The 26028-nt window shown below is 50.0% G+C and overlaps 8 protein-coding genes across 8 annotated transcripts; 3 read left to right on the plus strand and 5 right to left on the minus strand.

Moving 5' to 3' along the window:
• Positions 1-473: 473 nt before the first annotated feature.
• On the minus strand, positions 474-2370 carry ASPBRDRAFT_185060 (phosducin family protein). The gene is made up of 3 exons (XM_067620035.1): positions 1308-2370; positions 1015-1244; positions 474-951 (listed from the first exon to the last, which is right to left on the minus strand). The coding sequence occupies exons 1-3, from the start codon at positions 1896-1898 to the stop codon at positions 936-938; spliced, it is 837 nt and encodes a 278-aa protein (XP_067475450.1). The 5' UTR covers positions 1899-2370; the 3' UTR covers positions 474-935.
• A 658-nt stretch (positions 2371-3028) lies between these two features.
• On the minus strand, positions 3029-4064 carry ASPBRDRAFT_47147 (uncharacterized protein). Its single transcript, XM_067625792.1, has one exon. It carries the CDS (start codon positions 3844-3846, stop codon positions 3322-3324), a length of 525 nt encoding a protein of 174 aa, XP_067475451.1. The 5' UTR covers positions 3847-4064; the 3' UTR covers positions 3029-3321.
• A 2533-nt stretch (positions 4065-6597) lies between these two features.
• ASPBRDRAFT_58241 (WD40 repeat domain-containing protein) lies at positions 6598-7984 on the minus strand (the record flags this gene model as incomplete). The annotated part of the gene is made up of 5 exons (XM_067627870.1): positions 6598-6618; positions 6689-6808; positions 6878-6967; positions 7025-7737; positions 7870-7984. The coding sequence occupies 5 exons, from the start codon at positions 7982-7984 to the stop codon at positions 6598-6600; spliced, it is 1059 nt and encodes a 352-aa protein (XP_067475452.1).
• A 6440-nt stretch (positions 7985-14424) lies between these two features.
• samB (MYND-type zinc finger protein MUB1) lies at positions 14425-16242 on the plus strand (the record flags this gene model as incomplete). The annotated part of the gene is made up of 1 exon (XM_067621317.1): positions 14425-16242. The coding sequence occupies one exon, from the start codon at positions 14425-14427 to the stop codon at positions 16240-16242; it is 1818 nt and encodes a 605-aa protein (XP_067475453.1).
• A 305-nt stretch (positions 16243-16547) lies between these two features.
• ASPBRDRAFT_185070 (putative oxidoreductase, 2OG-Fe(II) oxygenase family) lies at positions 16548-18397 on the minus strand (the record flags this gene model as incomplete). Its single annotated transcript, XM_067620036.1, has 6 exons — positions 16548-17622; positions 17718-17871; positions 17933-17949; positions 18001-18054; positions 18116-18175; positions 18227-18397. The coding sequence occupies 6 exons, from the start codon at positions 18395-18397 to the stop codon at positions 16957-16959; spliced, it is 1122 nt and encodes a 373-aa protein (XP_067475454.1). The 3' UTR covers positions 16548-16956.
• Positions 18398-19619: 1222 nt separating this feature from the next.
• On the plus strand, positions 19620-20342 carry ASPBRDRAFT_47150 (heat shock factor-binding 1 family protein). Its single transcript, XM_067625793.1, has 3 exons — positions 19620-19813; positions 19902-20001; positions 20074-20342. Exons 1-3 carry the CDS (start codon positions 19760-19762, stop codon positions 20259-20261), a joined length of 342 nt encoding a protein of 113 aa, XP_067475455.1. The 5' UTR covers positions 19620-19759; the 3' UTR covers positions 20262-20342.
• Positions 20343-20604: 262 nt separating this feature from the next.
• Positions 20605-21746, minus strand: ASPBRDRAFT_58245 (uncharacterized protein; the record flags this gene model as incomplete). Its single annotated transcript, XM_067627871.1, has 2 exons — positions 20605-21176; positions 21236-21746. 2 exons carry the CDS (start codon positions 21744-21746, stop codon positions 20605-20607), a joined length of 1083 nt encoding a protein of 360 aa, XP_067475456.1.
• A 963-nt stretch (positions 21747-22709) lies between these two features.
• On the plus strand, positions 22710-23210 carry ASPBRDRAFT_320935 (uncharacterized protein). Its single transcript, XM_067622980.1, has one exon. It carries the CDS (start codon positions 22801-22803, stop codon positions 23089-23091), a length of 291 nt encoding a protein of 96 aa, XP_067475457.1. The 5' UTR covers positions 22710-22800; the 3' UTR covers positions 23092-23210.
• Positions 23211-26028: the final 2818 nt, after the last annotated feature.

Raw genomic sequence — 26028 nt, forward strand, 5'->3', positions numbered from 1 at the left:
CCGGTACCTACCCACGTTTGTATCATTTTCTACTACTCCAAGAAAAGAAAAACAGAAAGAAGAATTCGAAAAGGTAGATGGATTGATTGATGGATAATCATAGTCGTGTAATAACTAAGTAGCAGAACAGAAGGAGGAAGAAAGGGAGAGAGGGAAAGAGATTAGGGGAAACAATCTGGGATTGTACTGAAAAAAAAAAAAAAGATTCTAGAAAAGACGAAACAGAAATTATTAGATGAGGGCATTTGCAAATTCGATTTTGAATACTTAATTACTTGCCTGCTCAGGCTATGTAGTAGGTTGGGTTGGGTGTTTAAATAAGAGGTAGCTTTGGTGGGGTATTCTACTACGAACTTCTATGAGTTCGGTAAGTGTATGGTTCGATCGTTTGGGGTTTGGTTATATGATACTAATATATGATACTAATGGATGTTGTAATACCAGATACGTAGAGCGGAGAAAAAGTATGCTACGCGAGTAGGATATCGATGATATGTTTAAGAGCAGTAGATCCAGGTAAGTAAATAGATAGTTGGTCTCGCGTAATAACACATCATGGCATACGAAAGGAAACGAAACCAAGAACCATGTTGGATATCTCAAGCTCAAGGTCAGAAAGCAAAAACAATGAACCAAGTAAAATCAAAGGCCCAGCCTTGCCTGCCTGAACACCAGTAGTACTATAACGTATGTACTGTAGATCCGTCTATATGCATGCATGTACCCGAACAAATGAAAAGGGAAGCAGGGAAAAGTAACAAACAGTCAAAAACATACTGCCGGCCAATCGAGGATGCAAAAAAACGAAAAGATGATGGAGATGACCTGGACGCCCGCTTTGCTGCATTTTGAAGTGTTCGTGCAGAGAACATTATTGTTGTCATATGAACGTGAGTAGGAGAGAGATGATTTGCGTTTCTAGAGTGCTTGTTCGTTTACAAGATACGGTATCTGTTTGATTAGGTTAGTGGTTTGATTCTTGGCAGAAGAGAAACAGGGATGAAGGTGACGTACGATCTGAGCAAGTCTTCTAGACTGTCTGCGCTGCAGCTCCGACCTTTCGGGATCTGTCTCAGGATCTCGACAATTGTAGCAAAAACATCACCGTCCTTGTATGCTAGCAGGGCGGGCGCTTCAATGTGGTCCATCTCGGCGATCTCGTGGTGGAGCTTGACAAAGTGGGTGGCGGGTTGACGACGAGCAATGGTGTTGAGACAATCTTCCACAATGCTGCTGGTTGTGGACTATAGAAGCATCGAGTCAGCGACAACAGTTCCCGACAACTAGTACAATTGGGTAAAACATACCTCTGGGTCATAAACGCAGACGACTACTACCGTGCCGGAGGTGACCTTCTCAATAGCATCGAGGTATCCCACCGCATCGACAATATCCACGGACCCGTACAACTTGCGACGGGGGCTAGGCTTCCTCAGGCTGCGAGCCTGCATTTCCTGCATGCGGGCCGCGCGCCATTGGTGAAGGAACCGTTCCTCATCATCACTAGCGGAAGAGCCATCGGGCGGGGAGGAGTTCTGGAGGAGTGTCGCGTCATCGTTGACGGATTTGCTGTGGTGGGAGCGATCGAGACCAGCGACGCCGAGGAGAGTTCTGCGGAAGGAGCTCTTGCGAGCACGCTCAAAGGCCTGAGCATCGGCAATGACACCCTTGGGACCAGTGTTGGCGTCGTAGACGGTGTTGGGGACGCGATAGCTGCTGGGGTTGCGGGAGTGCATGGCAGAGGGAGTGTCCTCGGAGTCGGAGAACTGGGGTTCGTCGTGGTCGGAGGATGCGTCAGAGGAGTGAACCGAGTCGTCGTCACGGTCCTCAGGATGGGCAGAGAATTTCTCCCGGTTGTTGTTTATGAGTTGGTTGAATTCGTCTTGAGCAGATGACATCGTGAAGGAGGAAGCGGGGGGGTTCTGGGATTTAAAACAAGGTCGAAGACGATGATAATGACAATGATATTCTTAGAGCTTGGCTGCGCCTTGATCTGCGTCAACGATGGGGTGACCCTAGGCGCCTAGTTTTATTTTTTTTTAGATTCAGAAAAATTTTGCCTGGTAAGGAACAGTTGGCCGTGGGGGGGAGCGAATGAAACTCGGAGGAAAAGAAGCGAAACCAGTGACGAAGAGTCGTATCCAACACGAAATAAAAGGGGGGGAAGAGGGACGTGGCCCAGAGAGAGTTAGTACACGTTTCAGGATTGGGATTATTTCCTTTTCTGCGCTTCTCCTAGGTTCAGAGAGTGGGAGAACCAGAGAGTCGATCCAAGGGAAAGGCAAAAGACGGAGAGAGGGAGAGGCTGATGGAAGGAAGTGGCGGGCGATGAAACAATCGAGGCCCGAAGGATGGCAGGGAGAAGTTGAGAACAGACGGACGGGCTGCCCGAATTGTGCAGATCAGCCACTGGGAAAAAAGGGGGCGGTGTTTCAGAAATCGGAGATCAGCCCCCGGGGAAAAGAAGCCGCGAAGAACCTTCCATTTCATCTATTCGGTTGCCCGGGTGCCATGGTTGAGGCCCCAATGGCTGAGAACATGGTGCGGCTGACTGGTTTATTATTATGCACTTAGTTTCTAGGATTTGAATCAATCAACAAGGGTAGGAATTGAACCGAATGGTTAACTCAGATGTTGGGTTGACGCCGAAAATGGCTGCCAGTGAAGCCGTTTACGGCATCATTTCCCACCCAGTGTTTCAGCGACCGGTTGCTATTTGGGCAATTCCACCGTGATCTGGCCATTCTTCTGTACCCGCCAAGCTTATTTTCTTTGTACTGCAGATCACTTTGACTTGTGATTGAATTGATACCGATATTGGCTGTGCTTGCTCTGAAATTGTATAGCTGCTCTCTGCTTCCTATAGGCCTTCGGGGTGATTGTATAGAATGTGTTTATTTCAGTATTGCCGCCGCCTCTTCCTGCAAATTCCGATTACTACTTCCTAATTGATATTATAAATTTCAGACTAGAGGATGTGCTAATGGACTGACAGCTCACAGATGTTAGCACATACAAATAAGGACTATCTGGAATATCCACCATCAAAAGACAAAGCCATCCATATAAACTTTCTCGACTGAGTATCAAGAATTTCGTATAAGAAAGAAGACTCCAGACCTATAATGAATATCAGCAGCACTTATATCAATACTCTAGCTTATGCACCCACCAGCCAATAAATCATCATTATACTCACAAGCATCTACAACAGATACATACTATCTACCTGCTCCATTCTTACACCCCATACTCAATAATTAACTTAACAGTGCCTTGAGCAAATCCATTAGCATAAAATCAGCCAACCCCCAATCCCTATCAAGGAAAGCTCGTGAATTCAATCAAGCTCCTCCTCGCATCCGAGCGTAAGATATAAACAACATAAACAGAATACATCCGCGTCGCGTTCATCGAGCGATCCCGCCCCCGCCTTGCATGAATTGCATCAAGAGCCGCAGGCTGGAGAACATCTTTAACTAGCTGAGTCACCACTTCCTCAAGACTGTCTGTCGTCTGCAGCTGACTCGAGCTCTTGGAATCATTTTGCTGTTGCAGGAGCTTACGGATCCGTGATTTAACGTCGTTGAGGAAGACCCAGGGAGTTTCGCCATCTCCAACGTAAAGTGTGACTGTGCCGATCTGCTCGCGTGCCTGCTCTCTGGCTCCGCGGTGCCGGAAGGTGGTGGTAGTACTGGGATATGTGAGGCTGAGGCGTTCGATGGTGCTGCCGCCAGTCTCGGGGAGGAGATGGAGGATGTGGATTGTGGTACTGGAGTTGCTGAGAACGAGGAGTACGGAGGGGATGGTGGGGCGGGTGAAGTGGCTTTTAAGAGAGGTAAGCATTATTATGTTGTGAGTTGAAGGTTGTTAGATGAGTATAAAGTCTAGTGTTTTATGTTTGGGATAGTCGGCCCGAAGTTGCTCTGGTCATTGGGAGCTCTTTCTATGTGGTGTTATGATGAGCGGTGATAGATAGAGAGCAGTCCAGAGTATTAGGCAATGTTGATGGTATACTTGGTCAAGTAACCTGGTGCTAAAGTGTGGTATAGACACCGTAGAAGGTAGAATGAGTGTTTGAATCTCTGGAGCCTACAATGTCAGCGGCAAGCGAGTCGGTCAGGTAACTAAGCCAGTCAGCCATCTCTGTATTCTATACTGATCTAGTAATTCTTGAGCTATAATACTATAGCCAGAATATATAAAATTAGATTTAAAATAAGAGATGGATATACTAGAATGTATCTAATCTTAGTATATGAATCTTATAATCATGTAGATATCAGGATGTCTTCAAGTGATATATATTACACTGTACTTTGGGTATTTTATTTTTGGACTACTATTATAGGTGTTATAATTCACATTATATTACTCTTGGAGATATATATAGTTCTTGAAGTATATATATAGCTCCAACTAAGGAGTTATCATGATTGAGCTAATATTGGCTGAGATATTGATGTTCGATAATTGTTGGATTCGTATAGAATACACTTATCTAGTTACCTGGCTAACTCGCTGCTTACATTATACGATCTTGGGGGATTGCCTGGTGCTCTTCCATCCTTTCCCCCAAACCAACCTTCAATGCGCATCGTGTGATTACATCCCAACTCAACGCTCACACGACTGATGACGTGGAGTGCTGGAAGACACGAAAGGATGAAACTCCACAAGAGAGGGGCCATTTGCTTGGATTTCCGAAATTCGGATCCATCCTTCTTTGCCCAGACAACTGGCAGCTCCCCAGTGGATCTATCTATCGCATCAGAAGTGTTTCATCGCCCATCAACGGAAAAGAAGAAAAAAAAAAAGAGAGAGAGAGAAGAAGTCCTTTCGCAACCCACCCCCAACAAGGAATCCCCCCCAACACCGCTTCTGGGTAATAGACTTTGCGTTCGACGTGTTTCACCGTTTCACCTTGGATCATCCTAACGGTTTGCGCATCGCCCGCGCTGGCCGCCCCTTTGTGTGGACTGTGGAGACACTGAGTGACACATCTCTTGGGATTTGGGAATGGATAGGGCCCCCAGATCCAGTGGCTCCGCCGTCCGTCGGGCGAGATCCGGACAATGGTTTCCCAAGTTCTGGCCCTTCCAAGTGAAAGCTCGCCCAGCCGTTGGAACCGGTTCACACAGCGTCATCCCGTACCTACCACCTATTGTTCTGGCCCCATCCCAGGTGGTGGAGTATGGAGAGTCGTTGCCTTGCCCTGTTCGTTGATTCATTTCCGCGGGCAGATCCTCATCCTGAGAACAGTACGGAAGTACTAAGTCGATAGGCATCCTGGCATAGGGCGATAGATCAACCGACCCCACGCGTGTGGGAACTATTAATAACTTGGAATATCCCGCGTACACTGGTCTGCTGCCTGGAGGAGTGACTGCTCGGCCGCTGCCAGCGATCCCGGCGTCCTTTTATCTATCGTGGACATCCTCCCTGGTTTTCCCAGCTGCTATATTCCAATTCTATCCCAGCTACTCCTACCCAAGCAGGATGGACCCGTGTGAACAAGGACGGGTGTTCCAAGAGAGGATTGTGCTTTTCCAAAAAGTATTGCCTGTCATTTGTACTAGTGGCTGCCTAACAACTTTCTGCCACACCTTGGCTGACCACCAGGCCGGGACATGAGAGTGCCGCGGAACATGACACCGTGGGGCGAACCCCCCGGAGGGGTAAAGGAAAGATTTGCTGGAAACATGGTCGATTTCAACACCAGATATAAAGGAAAAGCCCGCTTGAAAACACTCAAATGACACAACCGACACTTTCAAGACGTAGGCTGATGATTAGTAACAGAAGGAGATCGCAATAAGAGTCAAAGGAAAAACGTCATGGCCTATCCGGAAACATTCCCTCCCTTTCCATCCGTCACCCGCAAAAAAAAAAGGTACAGAAGATGATGAGTAAGAAAGGTCAAAGAAAAGAAAAGGGAGAGAAGGAAAAGAACAAGAGAAGAAGAACATTCGATCATGGTAGTAATCGAGGTGAGGAAGTGAAGAAAGAAACAAGTCGAGAAAGTGGGGGGGACGGGGTTAGTAAGGGTAGGAGTAGGAACGAGATCAGAAGAAAAGAACACAAGTAGAAAGTCAAGCCCGCGAATACAAATGAACAGGGGCCCGCAAATCTTCAAAGCTCGAAAGATGACATGTGAGATGCGCTGCCTCTTACCCAGCAACGCACTGATATCCGTGCAACGATCCCGAGGTCTCAAACATCAATAGCATTATTACAACCCACCGCACCAGTAGTCGGAGCATTGTCGGTTCTTGTTGGCATTCTGCTCTTTTCTTTTCTTATTCTTTCTCGTCACACCCAGCTGGGAAAAGGCGGCAGAATCCCAACCCCGACATGCTTAGGCACCCTGACTGCCCCGTGATTTTTCGTTTCTTGGTAACTTTGCCGGTACTCCGAGATAGTACATTATGGAGCAAGGGCGACAAGTTTGCTCCCGGTGAAAAAGATTATCGTACAATGGCGGACATTTAGCCTAGTGGCGCAGAAAAAGGAAAAAAAAAAAAGTGAAACTTGGAATGAGGACGTCGCAAAAGACTGAGACAGGGTATCTTTGCTGTTTTTGTTCGTTTTGCTTTTTTACCAAGCCCAGACCTTGAGCTGTAAGACGAAAGACGGTTAGCATGCTGCACAGCCCGGTCAAAAATAGTGATGCTCTGGCTAAGCTTACCAAGGAATCCCAGGATCCAGTGCACAAGCTGATGCCATCGTTGCTGACTCCCAAGCAGCTTACGCGGTTCTCGTGACCACTCAGGGATCCAACCTTGTCTCCGCGCAGAACATCCCAGACCTGCAGGTAAAATCAAGATCAGTCGGTTGCCATGTAATACAGCTGATTGGGAATTGTTTCAGGTGTTACCTTGCACTCGAAGTCATCGTAACCAGCAAACAGCAATCTGCCAGAGACGGAGAAGGCAACGGAGGTGATACCGCACAATATTTGGTCGCTCTGGAAACATCATTCGTCAGCCACAGATGATTTCGCGATATAGATTGCCAGCATTACCTGGTAGGTGTTGAGTTCGCGATCCGCACGAATGTCGAACAGGCGGCAAGAGGTATCGTCGGAACCCGTTCCGAAAGCGTTTCCGTCGGGGAAGAACTGGATGGCGTTGATGTCGGATTCGTGTCCAGCGAAAGTCTGCACTGCCTTTCCGGTACGAATATCCCACAGCTTGGCGAAGGCATCACAAGCGCCCGAAACGAAAACGTTCTGGTTTGTCGGGTTGATGCTGATTGACATCACGTCGCCAAGGTGATCAGCGAATTCAGTAACCTTCGAGCCCGATTCGATATCCCACAGCATGCAAGTCATGTCGCCGGAAGAGGTGATGATTCTGCGATCGTTGATGAAGCGGCAGCAAGAGAGGTAGCCGGAGTGTCCGGAGAGCTCACGCGCGACGCGGGTCGGACCCTCGCGAGAGGAGAGGTTGTAGATGGAGCAAATGTTGTCGAGACCACCGCAGGCGACGTAGTTTCCACTCGGGGCGTAGGCACAGGTCATCACCCATGATGACCTCAGCGGGATCGCATGGACCTTGTTCGTGGTGTAGGCATCCCAGATGATGAGCTTTCCGTCCTGAGAGGCTGAGACGAGATGACGGCGGTCGGTCGACCAATGCATGGCGTAGATCTTGGCCAAATGTCCCTTGAGTGTCCGCCGGGGCTTCATACCGATACGAGGCAAGGTTTCAGTTTGGTTCTGCGCGACTTGACGGACTGTTTAGGGGAGAAGGAACCAGAGTCAGCAAATCGAAACACACGGCCAATCACGACAGTACAACGACGACTGTTGTCCCCCATTCCGAGGAGAGACCATGAAGTTGCGAAAGGGAAGAGAGGGATGCGTACGAGTCGTATCGGCCAACTCATCCTTTCTGCGCTTGATCTTGTCCTTCAGGCCTTCAGCTTCGCGCCTGGCCGCGGTAATCTTAGCCTGCATCTGTTCGCCGGACATGTCGGCCATCTTGACGGAACGAGCCCCTGGAGAGGGAGGAGGTCAATTGTGAAACGGAGGACGAGCCTGAAGGGAAGAAATTGAGTTGACGGCGGGCGGCGGCGTCGTGAGATCCAGGGGACAGAAAGAACCGCGAGATGGGGGGTGGGTGCGGGAAGAGGGCGGTAGGGGGGGAGAGGAATAGAGAGAGAGAGGGAAGGAGAAGGGAGTGAGTGAGAGAGTGAGAGAGAGAGAACGAGGAGGGGGGTTGATTGGGTGTGGAGCGAGTGCACGGCGGAAGCGACCGAGCGAGAGCAAAGAAAGTTTCGACCCGGGGCAATGGTGAGGTGGTTCGGGCGTTTAAGTCAGCAGGGGGGGGAGAGAAGTTGTAGTTAACGTTAGTTAGTACGTAGTGTGTGGGAAGGAGGGGGTGGGTTTGGGTGTAAGTGAGTGAGTGAGTGAGTTGAGCAAGCAGACAAGCAATCAACTACTAGAGCAGAGAGAGCACGAGGTGGTAATCGGGATGGGATAGGATACGATCTTGGAAAGGGTAAAAAGAAATTAAAATTACGATAAAGAGAGGGAAAGGGGGGAGAAGAGGGAAGAGAGAGGAGCCTGAACGGACGGAAGGGCCAGAGAGGGAAAGGACAGGGAAAAATCCAGTTGATGACAAGCAGTTAAGATGGGTGGTGGTCGTAGTAACTCCGTCGTAGCGCCAATAATAATGATGTATGGCCTCACCAGACTAAAGCGTGCCTTTACCTATCGGGGCTCTGATGGCTGCTACTAGGCGCGGCTGTACGGACTACGACCGCGGACTACTACTACTACGCCAACAATACGGAGTACACAAGACCACAAGGACCAGAATTAGGATAAGAGGGATGAGATGAGATGAGATGAGATTGGATTGATGTTACTACTACTACTGCGGCGGTGGTAAGCAGCGATTATATGGGCTGGTGATCCTGGCTGGTGAAACAATACCAATTATTCGAGAACACTGCCACCGATGAGGTTCACAACAATAAGACTGGACAGGAGGAGGAGAAGCAGAAGATGATGATTATCGGAGAACCGGTTAGTTAGTTAATTAGGGGGAGCTCCTCTCTCCAGGAGGAATAGGATCGGGGAGAGAGACGGAGAGAAGAAAAGAGGAGCCTTGGCCCGGAGCCTCCTGATGAAAAAGCCAAATCCGGTGGAGGTTTAAGTTACTGATGAGTGATGACAGTACGAAACAATACCCAGCCGGCCCTTCATTCACCAGAAAGGGAACGTGCCACCCCTGATTGGCCAGTCCAGCAGAAGAACTGGCCGGGTCAATTTCAACCGGTCCATCTTGTTCTCTCCATTACATTACCTAGGGGTAACTTAGCTTTCTTGCAGGTTTTAAGGGGAAGACCGCAGAAGAAAGGCACTAACTACCTCGACCAGTATTAGGTAGTACTTAGTAGTAGTCTAGCTTCAAGTACGAAGTGCCCAGGTAGGTAGGTACTCCGCCAAATGGTCCCAGGTCCCCCCATTAAGGCCACTAAGGGGGAAAAGTGGTCTACACCCTGGTCAACCCAGTGGAGAATTTCCGCTGCCATCCTGCTCTGGTTGGTCAGATCACCGACAAGTGGAGGTGCTCGGGACGCGAAAACCACAGGGGAATTTCTGAAAGGGGGGCCATTTCATCGAATTAGTTGGGATTATTCTTCCGGGTCTTCCTGCAAACTGAAATAGGGGACCCTCATAGGAGAGGTAGATAGTATCTATCTATCGACTAGTCTCCAGCAGTTGAAGGAATCTTCATGGAAGGTTCAGGTAGGACAGGGTTCACTAGACACTACATAGTACATAATCTCTACCGTTGACACTTGACATCTGCCGACTTCCATTTCCTTGCCCACGGGGCAAAGTCCGACGCTGCATGAATCGCCGTTTAGTTAGGTTGGAATATCCACAAGGATTGGTACCAAAAATACGCGAATTGCTCTGCATGCCGAATGGCGGTCCATCTAAGCCTTGCACGAGTCGACCCCCCTTTCTCCCAAGCCTACTTGAACGGGTAGGAATGAGGAGAATGCTCTGGTTGCAGATCATGGTCATAGCTAGATAACGTCTACTTTACGGTTCATTTGCCTGCTTCCTGCAGAATCGTAACGAATCCGGGATGGATGGGGACTCCGACGGAACTCAAGATTCATGCCACATGAACTTCATACTGCATGTTGCTTTTATCAACGGTTTTATTTCTAACAATCACCCTTTTCACGGACCTTGTAGGCCAATATCTTGATTCCCATTGCACCAGGTTGTTGATTTCTTCCGATTTTGTCTTGCAAAGACAGATCGGAAGAAGTGATGACGAATAACTAGTGGATTATTTAGTTGCATCCTTCGAGACTATTAAAGTCGTATCTTTTCAACCGGTTTCGCAAGATATATGCATTAAGCTGTAAGCTCAAGCTTCGGCTTCATGCCGCGCATACCATGCCGCATTAATTCATTGTGCAGATTTGATAGGCGTTGAGCCGAAAGCCAAGCGGGGATGGATTATTGTGATGGCTGGGGCAAATGCAAGTCAGAGGCTATTCTCCATTCCGCTTGTTGGCTAGTTATTGTGGTTGCAGATTTAACTAGTTGCTCCATACTGAGTGCTTAGTAACCAGCTGTTATCCGCAAAGAACAATACTATTGTTCTACTTTCCACTTGCTTTGGCTTCTGGAATTTGGCCTGTCTGCTGGGGGATGTGCCGGACCGGGTAGGATCTTGCTCCTCAGGTTTTTATACGGAGTAAATCATTGTGCGGCAGCGAGCCAACTCTTGTCCGCAAAGCGAAGATGCCCACTGGTCGTTTAATTTATAGTGTTGGAGACCGGTAATATCCACCTACGTCAGGTTCCCGAATCTTATTGCCGACTGCAGCTGCAAGAACTCTTCCGTTTATCACGGCATAAGTTCGGCAGGCTCATGCTCGGTGATGCATCACAATTAGTGCTATCCAGGACAGTCACTCCCGATCGTTTTTGAGAAGAGGACTCAAAGAACAATAGGTCCAAAAGACAGGAGTTGCGCACAATGACTCGTGAGGTTTGCAGGGAGATGGATAGTCATGGTCAGTGTGCGTTGAGGCGGGTCTACCTTCGGAAGGGAAATTGGTCACCACTTGTTGTCTAATTAGATGCCTATCGACTATCGACCGGAGGTCCAATAGCAAGGCAGCTATGGGGCGGGTATTGCTGTGTTCGGCTTGTCCACCTGGAGAAAAACGCTCCACTGGAAGGAGGATCGCTCAAAGTGTGCCTGACTAGCCCATCCGATGCCCCTCCGCGGATGGTCTTCATTTATCGAAATTATTAATGATATTGTCTAGTCGCATTCGTAATGGAGCTGCTGCTGCTTATTAATGTCTAGCCAAGGCAATTAGTCCCCTGATGCCTTGCCATCCGCAGCATGTTTGTTCCCCCGAGTTTGCTTTGAGCCTTTGACGGCTTGGACATGTAAGATGTACCATGGAACTCCAAAGCCTTTGTTGTTTCTGCCTACAATGAGTCTACGCGGGATTCTTTCAGAGCTGTTTTTACATACGCACCTGCCTAAATAGATCGTGCCTCTCGCGTCTACACACAGACTCTACTGCCTCCATCACGAAATATTGCTCTAAGGGCAATGGTATATGCATTCAGTCACTCCTAACTTACATGTCAGTGCACTACTACTGTTCAGTGGTCTCATTCAGGCAGTTCAGATCGTAACGACCCGCCGTATCTTGAATTAGAAATTGCATGCAGAGTGCCCTTTCCATGCAGATGACTACTACCTGCAGGCTAATAAAGCAATACATCATCCCTTTGCAGGAATAAACATTGTATTCCTGCCTGGTGCAGCGCCTCATGCCCGGGCCGAGGCTGTGTCAAATCGACTAGTTAGTAGGCAGTAACTATGTACCGCAAGATAATAGTCCGCCTCACGGGGACCACTTGTGCTACTGCAGTGTAGCAATTTCAAACTGTGAATTCAAATGTCCAAGAAGCGCCAAGGTACAGAGAGTAGTAGAGCAATTTAGGCAAGGCTAGCTAGCGAACATGATTTCAAAACTAGAATAACTAGAAGGACGGAACGGCTGTCTCTAGTCCTCCGGAGATACGTTACCAGGGTGGTTTGATTCCGACACAACAAATCTCGAACGCATAGGCTAGTAATTAGCCGCTTGTGTCAATTATAGATACTATAATATGCATGTCAATTGAGCAGTCGCATCATGATTTGATGCTACAGCCTTCCTGCGAAAGACAGTGCTTCCAGAAGCACCCCTGCACGAACTAAAAGTCGTTCTATATATAGTCAAGGCTGACTCTCAGTCCTATCAATCATGGACTCGAACCGGCATCGACGATGAAACTAAACCCTGCACACTGTCTGGGGGATAAAGCAGACTAGTTCGCAGCATCTTCAGCCCGCTCGATGCATGTGGGTGTATCTGGAAGCTCCATGATCGTGCGTGATTCGTCCGGACCGGCATTGGCTTCTTCGTGGGCGGTTACAATGCTGGGTATCTTGTCGGCAGCGGTTCGCGCCTAGATGTGCCTTGTGTTTCTAATCATAGAATGTGACGGGACTGTCTGTGCGCGCTTTGTGATAGAGGGGTAAAGGGGGGCGCTTTGCTTGTTGATTGCTTACCAGGTTCTCCAAGGACAATAATGATTGACTGATTGACCCGTGCCGTTTGTGAGGATGGTCTTGATTTCTTCACCAGGACTGGTTGGTTAGCCTTGGACTCTAGCAGGGGTGTCTATCGATGATTCCTCCGATTCCTACTAACGTGAAGTACTACTATAGCAAGTATTCTGCAAATCTAAATATATCATCCGCCAGAGTAATAACACGGGAATTTAAGCAGAATCCGAGGACATCACTGCTTTGATGATCACCATATCGATGTATCTAACAATCTATCTATCTCTATCTGCGGGTAAATACTATCTTAGGCGAAAACCAGCAAACGAATGACACCTATTAGGAAATAGAGATAGCGGAAAGATAGATAGATCGGATATTACCAAATTATCAATAATGACTGAAAATCAGAAACACTCATCCATATGAAAGGGATACCGATCATGTCGCACGGTCCCATACAATAAGATAAACACCCTTGTGCCCCCCCCCCCCTGGGATGTTAACCCCTAAGGATCATGAAGACCGGTGTACCTGAGGGACTTAGCGTTGTAGTCGTACCACCAGCGATATGAAGGGGGGTGTAACCCGTGACCAACGCCGAGAAAGAGACTATAAGATGAGTTTTTCAATGTTCTTAACCACTTCGGTCATATGTAGGACCACCGGTGGGTGCTTGGGCTGGTCATTGCTTCTGGATCTACGTAGGACTCCGCTTGTTCTGGTAAATGGGGACCGTTCGAGTAAAGATGGGTATGCGGCGCGACCTTGGGGACACCGACACCTGTGCTATTACTGTGGATGAAGTTGGTCGACTCGGGAAAATACCACTGAGTACATCTCAAAACTGTGTAGCAAAAAAGAGTCACCAGGCAGATCTTCAGTCAGAAGGGGGTCAGGTTGTCGGATGCTGAATTCGGTGGCAAACCCCGAGAAGGCAGAAGAACACCGAAGGAATTGGTCATCAGAGTCGTAAGGGCGCAAAGATGCGGCAAAATATCGCACATAATTGTCAGTGCCGCGATGGTCCAAGTTGATAGATATAATTTCCGGCCGACAAAGGACCTGGAGAAGATCCCTTTTTTTGAGTAAATCCGAAGGGGGGGAGGAAAGAAAACAGAATAAGAGGGACAGAAAGTGAGAGAGGCAAAGGGTGGCGGGCCAAAAAGCCTGGAGGACGAAACCGCCTGACACGGCCAGCGTTCGCTCTCCGCTTTCGCTTTTCCAGTCCGACCTTCTCTCCTCCTCTCCTCCTCCTTTCGATCTCAACTTTCCCCCTCGGTCGCCATTTTCATTCACCCTTCGCCTGAACCTCAAGTGCCTTTTCGCGGCATCATCCAATTTAACTTGGCGTATTCCCGCAGTCTTTCCCTTCCCTAATCTCGTCCCTGCGTCTCGCCCCCCGTTTTCGACGCCTCCTCTCCTTCCGTGATTCATCGTGGCCGCCAGGCTCTGACGGACCGGGTCTTGGCCTGAACAATCCTCTCTCCCCTTTCACGCCGCTCGTCTATCGTTCTACGTTCTCCTGTCCATCCTCTCGTCCATCAACCTGCTCAACAGCACCCTCTCCTTGTTTACTATTGTATATCTGACTCAGACTTGATGACGGGAATATAATCGATACGGATTTCGCCTCAGACTCAATTCTCCTTTCCTCGTTTCTTCTTCGCCCCGGTCACGTTCCTACCGTCGATCTTCCATCTCACCATAGGGGCTGGAGTACATCACCCTTGATCGAGACCATCACATCCTCCTCCTCAGTCGACCGGTCTTCATCCCGAGTCAGATATCCATCCTCTCGCCCACCATGCGGGAGGTCAACTTCAGCATCCCAAATGTCAACAAGGCCTCTGTAAATATCACAACCACCCTCTACGACCGGCGTGCCTTGGATTGCACATCAACGCTACCGCTCATCAACTCACTCAATCATTTGGCTTACCTCACCACATCATCAGCCCGGATCCGCGATATTCTCACCGTCGATGGTGGCATCGAACGGCTGGTATGTATTCTTAAGGAGGGCCGGAGTCGGGATTTGATGGAGATGTGGAAGTGGAGCCTCGCCTTCCAATGTGTTGTCAATATTGGTGTGCGGGGCTCGGAGAGTGTGAGGACTCGAGTCGTCGAAGCCGATATGGTGCCCGTGATTGCCACCATACTTGATAACTATATTAAAGTGGTTGAGAAAGCCCGCGCACGGGCGGATTCAGAAAGTCAGAGACATTCCTCACGACACCACTCCAAGGGTGCCCCCATCACCAGCGACACTCCTTCGCGTCCAGTGTATGTGGATCAATCGACGAATACCGAACAACGTCCCTCTCGCCGCCAGGCGCCACCGCCTCACATTGAAATCCCTCCTTTCTACCAAGACAGCCATGCCTCGGACTCCAACGCCATGGACATCACATCGTCCCCTCGGGTGCCTGTGACCTCCCCTCCGGAACGGAGCACCTTCGGACAGGATGCCCATAATCTTAGATCTAATGATACCCGCTATGCCCATGCTGCTCACCGCTACCGGGCGATGCAGCCCCTTGCCACTGCCCTTCCTCCCATGGATGCAGCCGATGGCTTCGGCCTGCGCCCCGTGCGCGACACCGAGAGGCTCCCCAGCATGCTGCCTGGCTTCCAGAACGGCCTTGCGTCTCAGCCTGACTCCCCAACCACCCCCAGCGGTCCTGCGCAGCTGCGCAGCAACACACAAGCCGGTCCCGCCCGACCACGGCCTACCCTCAGGCAGCAGCAATCGGCCTCCGGTGAGTCGGATGATGGAAATGGCGAGGGCTCGACTTTGGGCGACGACCCGGGTTCTGGAGAGACCGCGGAGCCGATCGTTGGTATCCAAAACCGTATGGAGATCGACGATGACGGCGACAGGCAAACTGTGCTGGAAGGCGTTTCCAACACACACGACTTGACTGTCAATGATACTTCTGAAAGCCAGGAAGCCGAGACTTTCAACATCACTCACCGTTCTACCGTGGATGGCAGCATGATCAACAACGACGCAACGCGCACGAACGGGGCCTTGGGCCTCTCACCCACGCAAGCCAACAATACTGCCAATTCGCCTGCTGTTGTTCCCAGCCCATACTCGCTGTATGTGCGCGACCGATCAAACACAGCGGTCCAGGGCGTCCTGACAACGATGCCTAAGGATGAAGATGTCCTGATGTCGCTGCAGCTACTCGCCTATGTCTCCAAGTACTGCAACCTGCGCTCTTACTTCCAGCATTCCCACCTCGTCCCCAAGCTCAAGGTTGACCGTGAGCTCCAAATGTTGGAGGACGGAGTATCACCCATCGAACCTCCAGAGGAAGAAGATGAATACCTGCTTCCGGACGATGTTAACATCTTCCCCTTGGTGGAGAAGTTCACGGTTCGCCACCACTCCAAGGACATGCAATATTGGGCATGCGTGGTGATGCGGAATCTCTGCCGCAAGGACGAGTCGAGAGGCGGCATCCGGCAATGCGCATACTACAAGTGTGGCAAATGGGAGGAGTTCCAGCGACAATTTGCCAAGTGCCGGCGCTGCCGGCGCACCAAGTACTGCAGCAAAGACTGCCAGAAGGCAGCGTGGGTGTACCACCGTCACTGGTGCCACACCACACCATGATATGAACGCATGAAACTGTTTAATACCTCTAATGCATATCGGCTTGCATAGCGTCGTATCTGTCATCTGTTACCATTTCCTCATTCCGTTTCGTTTCCGAGGGTTTCACGTCTACCCGTGCATGGCATTTCAAAACCTGGCGGCGTTGCTCTTCATCCCAAAGATACCTCTTGTATGTCGTCGAATTTTATTCATCACATTTTTTTTTTCGATTTCCTCACCTGTTTGATTAACGCGGGGCATAAAGCCTGATTCCCGGTCATATGGATTGATACTAGCGGTCATGAATGCGTGCACCTTTTTTTCTTCTTACCTTCTTGCTTGGATTGTTCTGTCATCTTCCATCATCCATCATCCATCTTCTTTCCTATCTGTCACTGTTCAAGCCCCTAGTTCCCTCCCGTCCTGACGCCCAACGATTTTCCTTTGTGAGTCGTCTATCTATCTAGCATTGTGAACCGCCTTCCTCCCCCACCACAATCTTTCTGGAGCGATTTCTTTGGGCATTGTGATTACCTCTATTGCTTGTTGTTAAGATTTGGGCTGGGGTCGAGCCCGACCTAGCCAGTTAGTTGGGCTGTGCATCTTTGGAACCTGTGCATACACGCGTGGCCTCCTATGAATTGGACGGTGGCTATTGATCTAGTATTTATTCACTTGACACTTCCACCACTGCATCATATACCAATCACCTTCGGCTAAGTAAACCTAAGTCTAAGCTTCCTTATCCCTCCGAAACCCATACGTAGCATCCAACCTCGCCATCAAATGTTCCTGCGCCGTCAACGCCCTCTTCCCTTCCTCCAACAACCCCGCCCCACCCCCAAACCCAACCTTGACTCCTTCTCCCTCCTTCCGTCCCCCACTCCTCCTAAACTCCTCCACAATAGAACTCGGCACCGGCACCAACTCCGTCCGATCCAACGGATGACAGAAATACACAATACTATACCGATCCTGGGCATTGGGACTCTGCTGCTCCGACACAGGGAACACCACCCTATGCACGGTACTCTTCAGTAATCCATCCGTCCAGTAACTGAGTAAATCGCCGATGTTGACGAGAATAGGTGGGAAGGGATATCCACCTCCACCACCACTTCCTCCCTCCTGGGAAGTAGAAGAAGATGTGGGAATGACAGGAACAGGCGCCCACCCCGCCCCATCCGGCGTCAGGATCTCTAACCCGGGTTGTCCAGGACGCTGGAATAGCAACGTGATGGACCCGTAGTCGCTGTGGGCGCCGGCTCGGACGTCCTTCTTGTGGGAGTAGTTTGAGGTCAAAGGCGAGGTTATGCTTGGGTAGTAGAGGTAGCGCAGGATGCTCCCTGTTGGGCCTTTGGTGGGGTCGTGGGCGGTGGTGAAGAATGTGGGGGAAATCTATATCATTATTATCGTGTTTTGGTTAGTGGAGTGTGGGTTATGGGAGTTTGGTTTGGTTGATTAATTAGTTAGTGGGTGGGGGATCTGCTTACGCCGAGTCCTAAGGCGAGGAGAGTCAGGATTCGAGTACAGGTTTTGTTGCAGAGGGAGGCGAATTGAGCAATTTCGGATTCGTGGGGGGATAGGGATGCGGGGAGGGGTTGTTGGGCTTTGTTGGTGCTGGTGAATTCGCCGAAGTTGAAGGCTCTATTTGGTTATTATTTCATGGTCAGTGGGTGATGGTGGTAGTGGGTGTGGATGGATATACTCTTTGAAGTCGCCGGTCTGTGAGATGGTTAGTGATATACTATGTTTATGGTAGAAATGGGTGCTTACTCGCTGGTGCTCGGGGTCCAGAGTCTCGGAGTGCATGCCGGACCAGCCGCGGTTCTGAGTATTATTAGTTGTTGATATCTAAAGTGTTAAGCTAGAGTGTGGAGATATCACGAACGTTGGGTTCAATGCGACAAGCAGCCTTTTCCTCTACCGGGGAGGCGAAGAACTTCTTAGACTGTAATAATATATTAGTACATATGATACTTATAGCTTATGGCAGGCATACCAGTTCAAATGCACGATCCACCTCCGCGGCTGTAAAATCAGTCCCCCGGCTGTCGACATACAAAAAGCCATACTTGGTGGCAGCCGCCAAAAGGGCCTTCCCCGCCTCTGGATCGAGGGGGTTGGAGATGTCCAGCACGGGGAGCTCGATGGGAGGGCCAACGTCGGACATTTTGCTGTTGTCAGATTGGAGGAGTAGTCAGTACTAAAGGATAGAACGGAATCATATAAAGAGGTGGAGATTACTACTTTATATGTGGAATGCGACGTTATCGGACAGTTAGTTGTATCCGTGACAATCGCATGCGGGTCGTGCCGATGAGCCAGCCATTGGCCCACCAGACATGGCTATCGGCTATCGATCGAATCGGGTCAAATGGCATGATTAAATGCGGGTGATTCGATTTGAAATGCCAATTCGGCTGGTGGATTATGAGCATTCAGTTGTTTGTATGCTCTTGCCGAGGTGAGTAGTAGTATCTGCAGAATGATATCAACAGGGTTGTCTACTTTATATTGACAGACATTAACACGTGCCTCAACTTTTTACAAGCACTTGACCTAGAAACCACAATACCAGTGTCTACCATTTTTCAATATACTAGCCAGGGTTTAGGAATGGTATATCTCATACTGTCTTAGTACTTTGATACCAAGTGAGTGAGTGCAGTGGGAGGGTCTGAAATATGACTCAATTCGATGGCTAAGCCCCACTGTATGTCTTGCAATTGCCATAGCTACCATGCAGATGCATAGATATGACTGACACAAACACGATGTATAGAGACATCAATCAGTCCTTGCATCTGTCAATGCCATATGCCATACAACCCATGTTAATTATATATTCCGCAACCCCTCACCGACAGTTTGCTGCATAGAACTATGCTTGCGTCGATAACAGTTGAAGAATGATACGAAGGGTGCTACTATAGTACATACTAGTTACACTAGTTGTAGGCGTAGACACTAGTTTATTATATTCATCTAAGTTCACAGTATGAACAGAGGTATTCTAATACTAAGGTACTACTCTAGTAGTAACAAGTGCCAGCTACTGGTGGACAGTGTATTCCGCGGGACGTGAGTGGCAGATATATACTTCAAAGACAATGCAGTCATCGAAAGCAGTTCCAAGGTGCAGTACAACCGAACAATCACTTGTCTATCACTATTATCCCTTCCTACTCGAGATACTAACAACCATAACTATATCATGAAAGTTTTATAATAACCCCACAACTCTATACAGCCATCTACAACCACAACCACAACCACCATCATTGCCTCAGGCACACACACCACTTCCAACCCAATGCCAAGACCATAGCACCAAACCCAATGCGGCATACAGCATCGCCATCCATCGCATATCACCATCATATAACTTATACTTTAGTTTCGCCCTCCTATACTCCATACTCCAAACTACTACCTCACACCAAACAATCACCTTCACTAGAACAACAGCCACAGAGATTCCAATCCAAATACACACTCTCTACCCAAATCAACCCAATAAACCAACTACAAAATGTCCGAATCCACCGCCGAAGCTGTCCCTCCCCCACCAACAACCTCAACCCAAGTATGTCTCCCCCTACTCCATTAGAACCCAATGCAAAAACCCCCAACGCTTATGAAACAGCACAGCTAACCATCTCTGATATCCATAGAACTCCGACGCGCAAGGCCAATTCTCCGCCGCCGTGGACGATCTCCTCGACCAGCTACAACATAAATTCGATGGGGTTTCGAGGGAGATGTTTGGGAAGTGTACGTATACCCTTCCTCTATGGGTGAAGGAATTTACTGGTTCATCGCTGATATACGATATGTATTGTGCAGTGGACGACATGGCGAGACGGTTGGATGAGTTAGAGGCTTCGTTTACGGTGGTGGATGGGACAACAACCTCCGGGGGTGCTGCTGGTACTGCTGGTGCTGCGTCGCAGACGGGGACGGGGACAGGGACGGGGTCGGTGGTGGGGAGTGCGGTTGGGAGTGCGGCTGGGAGTGGAAGTCCTGAGAAGTGAATAATATTCTCCATCTGATTTTGTGGATTTTGCTTGGGGTTATGGTGTTATGGGAGTTGCATCTTTGTGTATATTGGTGGTTACTTTTTCGTTGTCGATGGATTAGGGGGTGATGGGTGATATACATACTGCTGGATTGTGTGAGTTGAGGTGGAATGGGAAGATACCCCTTACCTGATAATTACGTTTACTACATACTTTAAAATGCTTCTGCACAGGAATAGATGATTACTCTTCGCATCGATAACATTCTCATAACTGCCTCTCGATATCATACAGAGTAGAAACTAGCACCTTTGACAGCACACTAGCTCAAACAAGTAGTCATAATCCCATACAATATCTACAGCTCATCCTTGGCCTCCTCCTTCTCCTCACCAATAAACTGACGGAGGATGTTGCTGCGGGAGACAAGGTCATCGACCTTCTCAGGGGCAGATCCACCCTTGGCCAGGATCTTCTCCAGGCGAGCAAGCTCCTTGGCCGCGTACTCGGCGTTCTGGCTCAGCTTGTCCGCAACCTTGACGTAGTACTGAGCGTACTTGTCCTTGAGCTCCGCAGCAGCCTTCGTGACCGCGGCGGCCAGATCAGCAGCAGAGGTGCTGGCAATCAGCTCGTCCAGGCTGGCAATGGTGCCGGCCTTGGTGTCGAGACCACCACCAACGGTACGGTGGGTGCCGGCCTTCTCGTTGAGGAAGTCAATGAAGGCCTGCTCGGAGCGGGCACCCTCGTAGGGAACGGATTCGGTAGAGCCCTTGGGGAAGAACTTGATGGTGGGGTATCCGGACACGCCCTGCTCTCTGGCGGTGGCCTTGCCGTTCTCAGCGTCGGCGTCGACCTTGGCGATCACAACGTTGGGCTCGAGCGCGAAGTCGTTGGCTAGAGCTTCCCAGGTAGGAGCGAGGTTCTTGCAGTCTATCCTCCATTATTGTGGTCAGTAGCCATTTTCCGAATTGGCAGCGAGGAATACTCACGTCCACACCACGGCGCAGTGAACGCAACCAGAACATCACTGTCACCACCGATAGCACCCTTGAAAGTCGAGTCGTTCAGCATCTCCACCTTGCTGGGCTCCTTCTTAGGACCACGGGGCTTGACGCCCGTCTTCTCCGAGATGAACGCAGACAGACTCTCCAGATCACGACCTCCCTTGTAATCCTCCGGCTGGTCACTCTTTCCATCGAACCACTTCAGCGTGGGGAATCCCTGCACACCGAACTTGCGGCCCAGGTCGCGGTGCTCGTCCGCATCAACCTTGCCGACGGTCACCTTGTCGGAGGCGTGGGCGAACGCCTGGCCCAGCTCCTCGTAAGTGGGCGCGAGGTTCTTGCAGTGGCCGCACCAGGGAGCGAAGAATTCAACCAGGGCGGGCTTGCCGGACTTGAGGACAACGTCGTCGAAGTTCTTGGGGACGAGATCGACCACTGCGGCGGTGACCGCGGAGGCCAGGCCGAGGCAGCTCACGAGATTGGCGAGGCGGACCATGATGGATGTGCGGTTGTGGATTGGGTGGGGGGAGAGGTAGAAGGCAGGTGAATTGACAAAAATTACTTGTCAATACCAGATGGTCCTGTCCGTTCAGCGCAGGGAAGGGGATGTTGCTGGGCGGAGTGTAGATATAGTCGTCTGAGCTCCCGGCGTGGAAGGCGGAAGCGCTGCGGAGACCGAGCGGGTCGAAAGAGGACACTTGGTAAGTTAAGCATCACTAATCAACTTCAGCTCCATCAGCGGCTTTACGGCTAAATATATCATTGTATTCGCCACTACGCTCTCCTTCACGGGCTCTGCTTACGTTGAGGATGATAGTACTTCAGGTAGCGCCTGTCAGCCCCGTTCATTCCTAATTATACAACGTGGTCGGAGTAGAATCGGGCGAAGCGTTCAGGTGGTTCTGCACCACCCCAGCAGACACGACTGCCATGGTTCGTGAAGTCGTGGTCATAAGTATGTGTTTCCTCTGGTTTTCTAGGAGGATACCTCTACACTATTCCCTTACCGCCGCTCGGCCAACCAGCGGTTCGCATCTTCCCACTGCTTGCCCTCTTTGAGTTCCTTGCCTGCGCTCTGCGTACCGCGGTATACCTAGGAAGAATATGAGTGAATAAGCCGGAGAAAACACAATCAGTGCAGTACTCACCGCATCCCACAGCTTGAACGCCATGTCCAGGTTGCCCGTAAAACTGTCGCTATGCTGGAACCATTCCTTGCCCTTCGATTTCACTTCTGCTCGCGCCTCTGGCGATGTGGGATCCGCTTGCAAGGGCAGATCATCAAGGTAGGTACGGACTGCAATACCAAGACCACAGTCGTTGTCGTCGATGAAGGGGAGCCTATAACGCGTCAGATCACATCGCATTGATGCACCATGTCCACTTACTTGATGCTCATTTCACCCCAATCGTTCCGGTCTCGGTTGGCATCGCCGCTCAGGAGGAGACTGGCCAGAACCACCTCAATGAGCGCCCGTAGCGTAGAACGAACCTCGGAGATCAGGGATCGGTAGCAGAGCAATTGCCGGCTTAGTGGCCCGGAATATCCGATGCTCTTGTGCTGGAGTTTGGCGATACAAGCAACGCGGGAAACAAGCATGTTGAAACTTTTATCCTCGTCTGGGGAGATCATATCAGCACCGTTTTATGACCATATCAAACATGAAATCTTACCTGATCCTCTCATAGGACCTCCGGACACATGGGAGAACCACTGCTTGGAGTTGAGGAGACCAAAGCGGATCATCTCAATGGCAAGGAACGTTGGCTCCTCAAGTGCATCGGCCGGATCAAGTCCCGACAATGCTTGCTCGAGGCATACTCCCCACTGGGTAAGCTGATGCTTCTCATCAATGTAGCCACGAAGCTGTAGGAAGCGCCAGAAGACGTTGGCAAGCAACTCATCTTGTGACGATAATTGCTAGCGTGTGTCAGCTCATTCGATTGTGACCTGGGAGCTAAGACGCATACCTTGCTGTCTTTCGTAGCCACGGACTTTGCTACAAAGTCACTATCTTTCAAGCTCTGGACAGCAAATTGGAAACGTCCACACGAGCCCTAATCTCTGGTTAGCAGCGCTCAGTGGCAAGCGAAGACTAAACTTGCCTGCAGCTTCTGCAAGCTCTCTGGGAGCTGCTCGGTGGGAATCTTCCAAGACTGGATCGAATCCTTGATTGGGGGAAGATCTCGGAGGTTGATTGTCGAGGGGGATTTCTCATCAAACCACGTCCGCACGTTGATGACCTTGGTCTGATAGAACCGATGGAGGGAATTCGACAGCAAGCAAATCGACTGAGTCCTGATGGGTGTGAGGGCACTGCCGGCAACCTGGCGGTAAATTTCCGTGTCCTCGACGCCCAATGGCAACGAGATGAGGACTTCACCCGACGTCAAATAATTGGGCACATCGGGGCCTAGGATTCCCTTAGAAAGATAGAAGTAGAGCTCTTCTGGAAGGCGTAGGCCGATCACCGCGTGGATATCGGACGAAGCATTCTCCTGGTCCATGGGACCTACTCTGCCGTCCACATCGATATAGACATGGTGTTTCACAGTCATGCATGCGCGCTTGTAACGATCCGTGTATTCGAGCTCCTGCATCCGACGATCCTCTTCGAATTGAGCACAGAGAGCGAGTGCGCTTCGTCCTGCTGCGTTGAACATCGGCAGAGCATCTCGGACCGTAGGGTTCTTTCCGGGGAAGACATGGGTTTCGAAACCAGGGAAGGGCTGGAGGAAGGAAGAGCCTAAGAGAAGGCAGAAGTCCAAAAACTGATCATTTGATAGACGGCCTAGCTCTTCGAGACACGTCTGTTTGTTGATCCAGAAGAATTGCGCCGGGTCAATCTCAATGCGGGTGATCAGTTTCTCCACGTCGAACATCAACACTTCGGAGGGACCGCAAATGGCATCGATCAGCGGGTTCGGTCCCTTGGCTAGGTAGGAGAGCTACAGAGCACAATAAGGTCAGAATGGCGCAAAGGTTGGCTAAAAGCGGTATCGGCACTCGTACCTGAGCTGCAGCACTGTAGGGAGCAACAATGTAATCCACGCCATGTTGAAGAAGAATGCGCTGCAAGAACCGGTATAGCGACTCGGGTCGAGGGGTGCCTAGGGCAGAGGATAGTCAGGCCAGACAGTCCAAAAGGTCAGAATTTCACCATTGACATACCGGCGCTGCTGAACGCATCCACGACTTGGTCCGCCTGCTGTTGGTCGTAAAGGTCCCAGGCTTGCTCGAACGCCCGGACTGATTCCTGCTGTACGTGGGGTCGTTGATCCTTTTTGCCAAAGTCGAGACCATTGAACACGAAAATACAAGCCACGCCCAGATCCTTGTACGCCTTCAATTCCCTTTCAATGTTGTTCTTCAGTGCGAATGGGAAGCCACCGAGGGCGACCAGAAGGGGTTCGCGCGTGGACGGTTGGAGGAGGTGTTGAGAAATGTAGTGCGACGCATCGATACCGACAACCGCCCCTTTGAGAGCTGAGAGGGGGAGGGACTGGGTGCGGGTCGCGGCCCATTCATCGAGCGGACGGACTGTTGCGACAGAGACTATGTTAGCTTGGAAGAAGACGATACACAGGAGCTACGTGGGAGCCACAATCATAGCAAACTTACTTGGCATGGTTTTAGCTGTAGCTGTGTCACGGAGATAGACGCCGGAGCCGACACCAGGCGTGGAGAGCCCAGGCGGGGAATGAGGGAGAGGAGGAGGAATAAAGAGTGAGTGCAAGTATGATGAGGAAGTGCAGAGATTGGGAGAAATTGAGGAGAAGAGAGAGAAGGAGGAGGGGAAAGGGAGGAGGTGCCGGCGAGAACCAACAGCTGAGAGGGAGAGGGGACTGAATTGTGAGTGATGGGATGATGCGACAATCCAGCACAAGTTACAGCTTGAAGCCAATCACGAGGGCGGTGTTGCTCGGGCCAACTGGCGGATCCTCGCTTTACTGCAGAACAGATGCTACGGAGTAAGTAACTAGTAGATACTTCACTTCTCCCTCTTTTTCAGCTTCTACCACAAACTCTAGCTGTGATAGATGGAGAAATTGATCCTGAGTGCAGTTGATTTTAAAGACGGTGCCATGTCATGATCAGGATATCTGCATTCTGAACTTCATTGGTAGCTGATGAGCTCATCTTGACCACTATGTTTTCTCGACATCAAAACATGAAAGAATGATGAAGTCAAACGCTGCTGTCATGACGGAATATTCTGGCAGCTGAATATTTGGCAGCCAAACTTCTTTACTTTTTACTTCATTCATCAAGTCATCACCACAATCATCTGGCACACCCTCAGCTTATCACATGAACATCTATACGCTCCTAAAAGTGGAATCAGATACCAACACCCTGCAAGCTACAACCTCAGATATTAACATTCGACCTCTCTAGTACACTAGTGGATCTTCTGAGTAACTGCAGGAATATTCAGATACCGACCAGAATCACACTTGAAACCATACAAGGCAGGTGTGAGTGTCTCGTGAAGCTGAACCAGGCACGGCCTCCAACCTTTTTCTGAGGTCTCCAAGCCTCTTCTGATAGCACTCCTGTGAAGAGAAGCTTTTTCAGTCCATGAGGATAGAGTGAAGTGTGCGGGTATTCGTCCGACATTCTGCGTCGTCGAAGGGTAAGAGTTGAATAGCAGCTATTTCATTTACTCCCTGCTGCTGCAACTGTCAACCTCAACGCAACTGCCATTCTGATACCCAGTCTACCTGCCGAACTCTTGACAAAACACCGTACCCTATCTTTTCAAACGGATCCCCTA

This window comes from Aspergillus brasiliensis (assembly GCF_001889945.1).
Source record: "Aspergillus brasiliensis CBS 101740 unplaced genomic scaffold ASPBRscaffold_13, whole genome shotgun sequence".
Lineage (NCBI taxonomy): Eukaryota > Fungi > Ascomycota > Eurotiomycetes > Eurotiales > Aspergillaceae > Aspergillus > Aspergillus brasiliensis.

Bases quoted from the DNA above. Each gene is read 5' to 3' on its own strand.
- ASPBRDRAFT_185060 (XM_067620035.1), bottom strand. From the start codon at position 1,898: ATGTCATCTGCTCAAGACGAATTCAACCAACTCATAAACAACAACCGG. The intron at 1,245-1,307 runs GTATGTTTTACC...ATGCTTCTATAG, and splicing joins TCTGCGTTTATGACCCAGAG to TCCACAACCAGCAGCATTGT.
- ASPBRDRAFT_47147 (XM_067625792.1), bottom strand. From the start codon at position 3,846: ATGCTTACCTCTCTTAAAAGCCACTTCACCCGCCCCACCATCCCCTCC.
- ASPBRDRAFT_47150 (XM_067625793.1), top strand. From the start codon at position 19,760: ATGTCCGAATCCACCGCCGAAGCTGTCCCTCCCCCACCAACAACCTCA. The intron at 19,814-19,901 runs GTATGTCTCCCC...TGATATCCATAG, and splicing joins CACCAACAACCTCAACCCAA to AACTCCGACGCGCAAGGCCA. The intron at 20,002-20,073 runs GTACGTATACCC...TGTATTGTGCAG, and splicing joins GAGGGAGATGTTTGGGAAGT to TGGACGACATGGCGAGACGG.
- ASPBRDRAFT_320935 (XM_067622980.1), top strand. From the start codon at position 22,801: ATGCTCTTGTGCTGGAGTTTGGCGATACAAGCAACGCGGGAAACAAGC.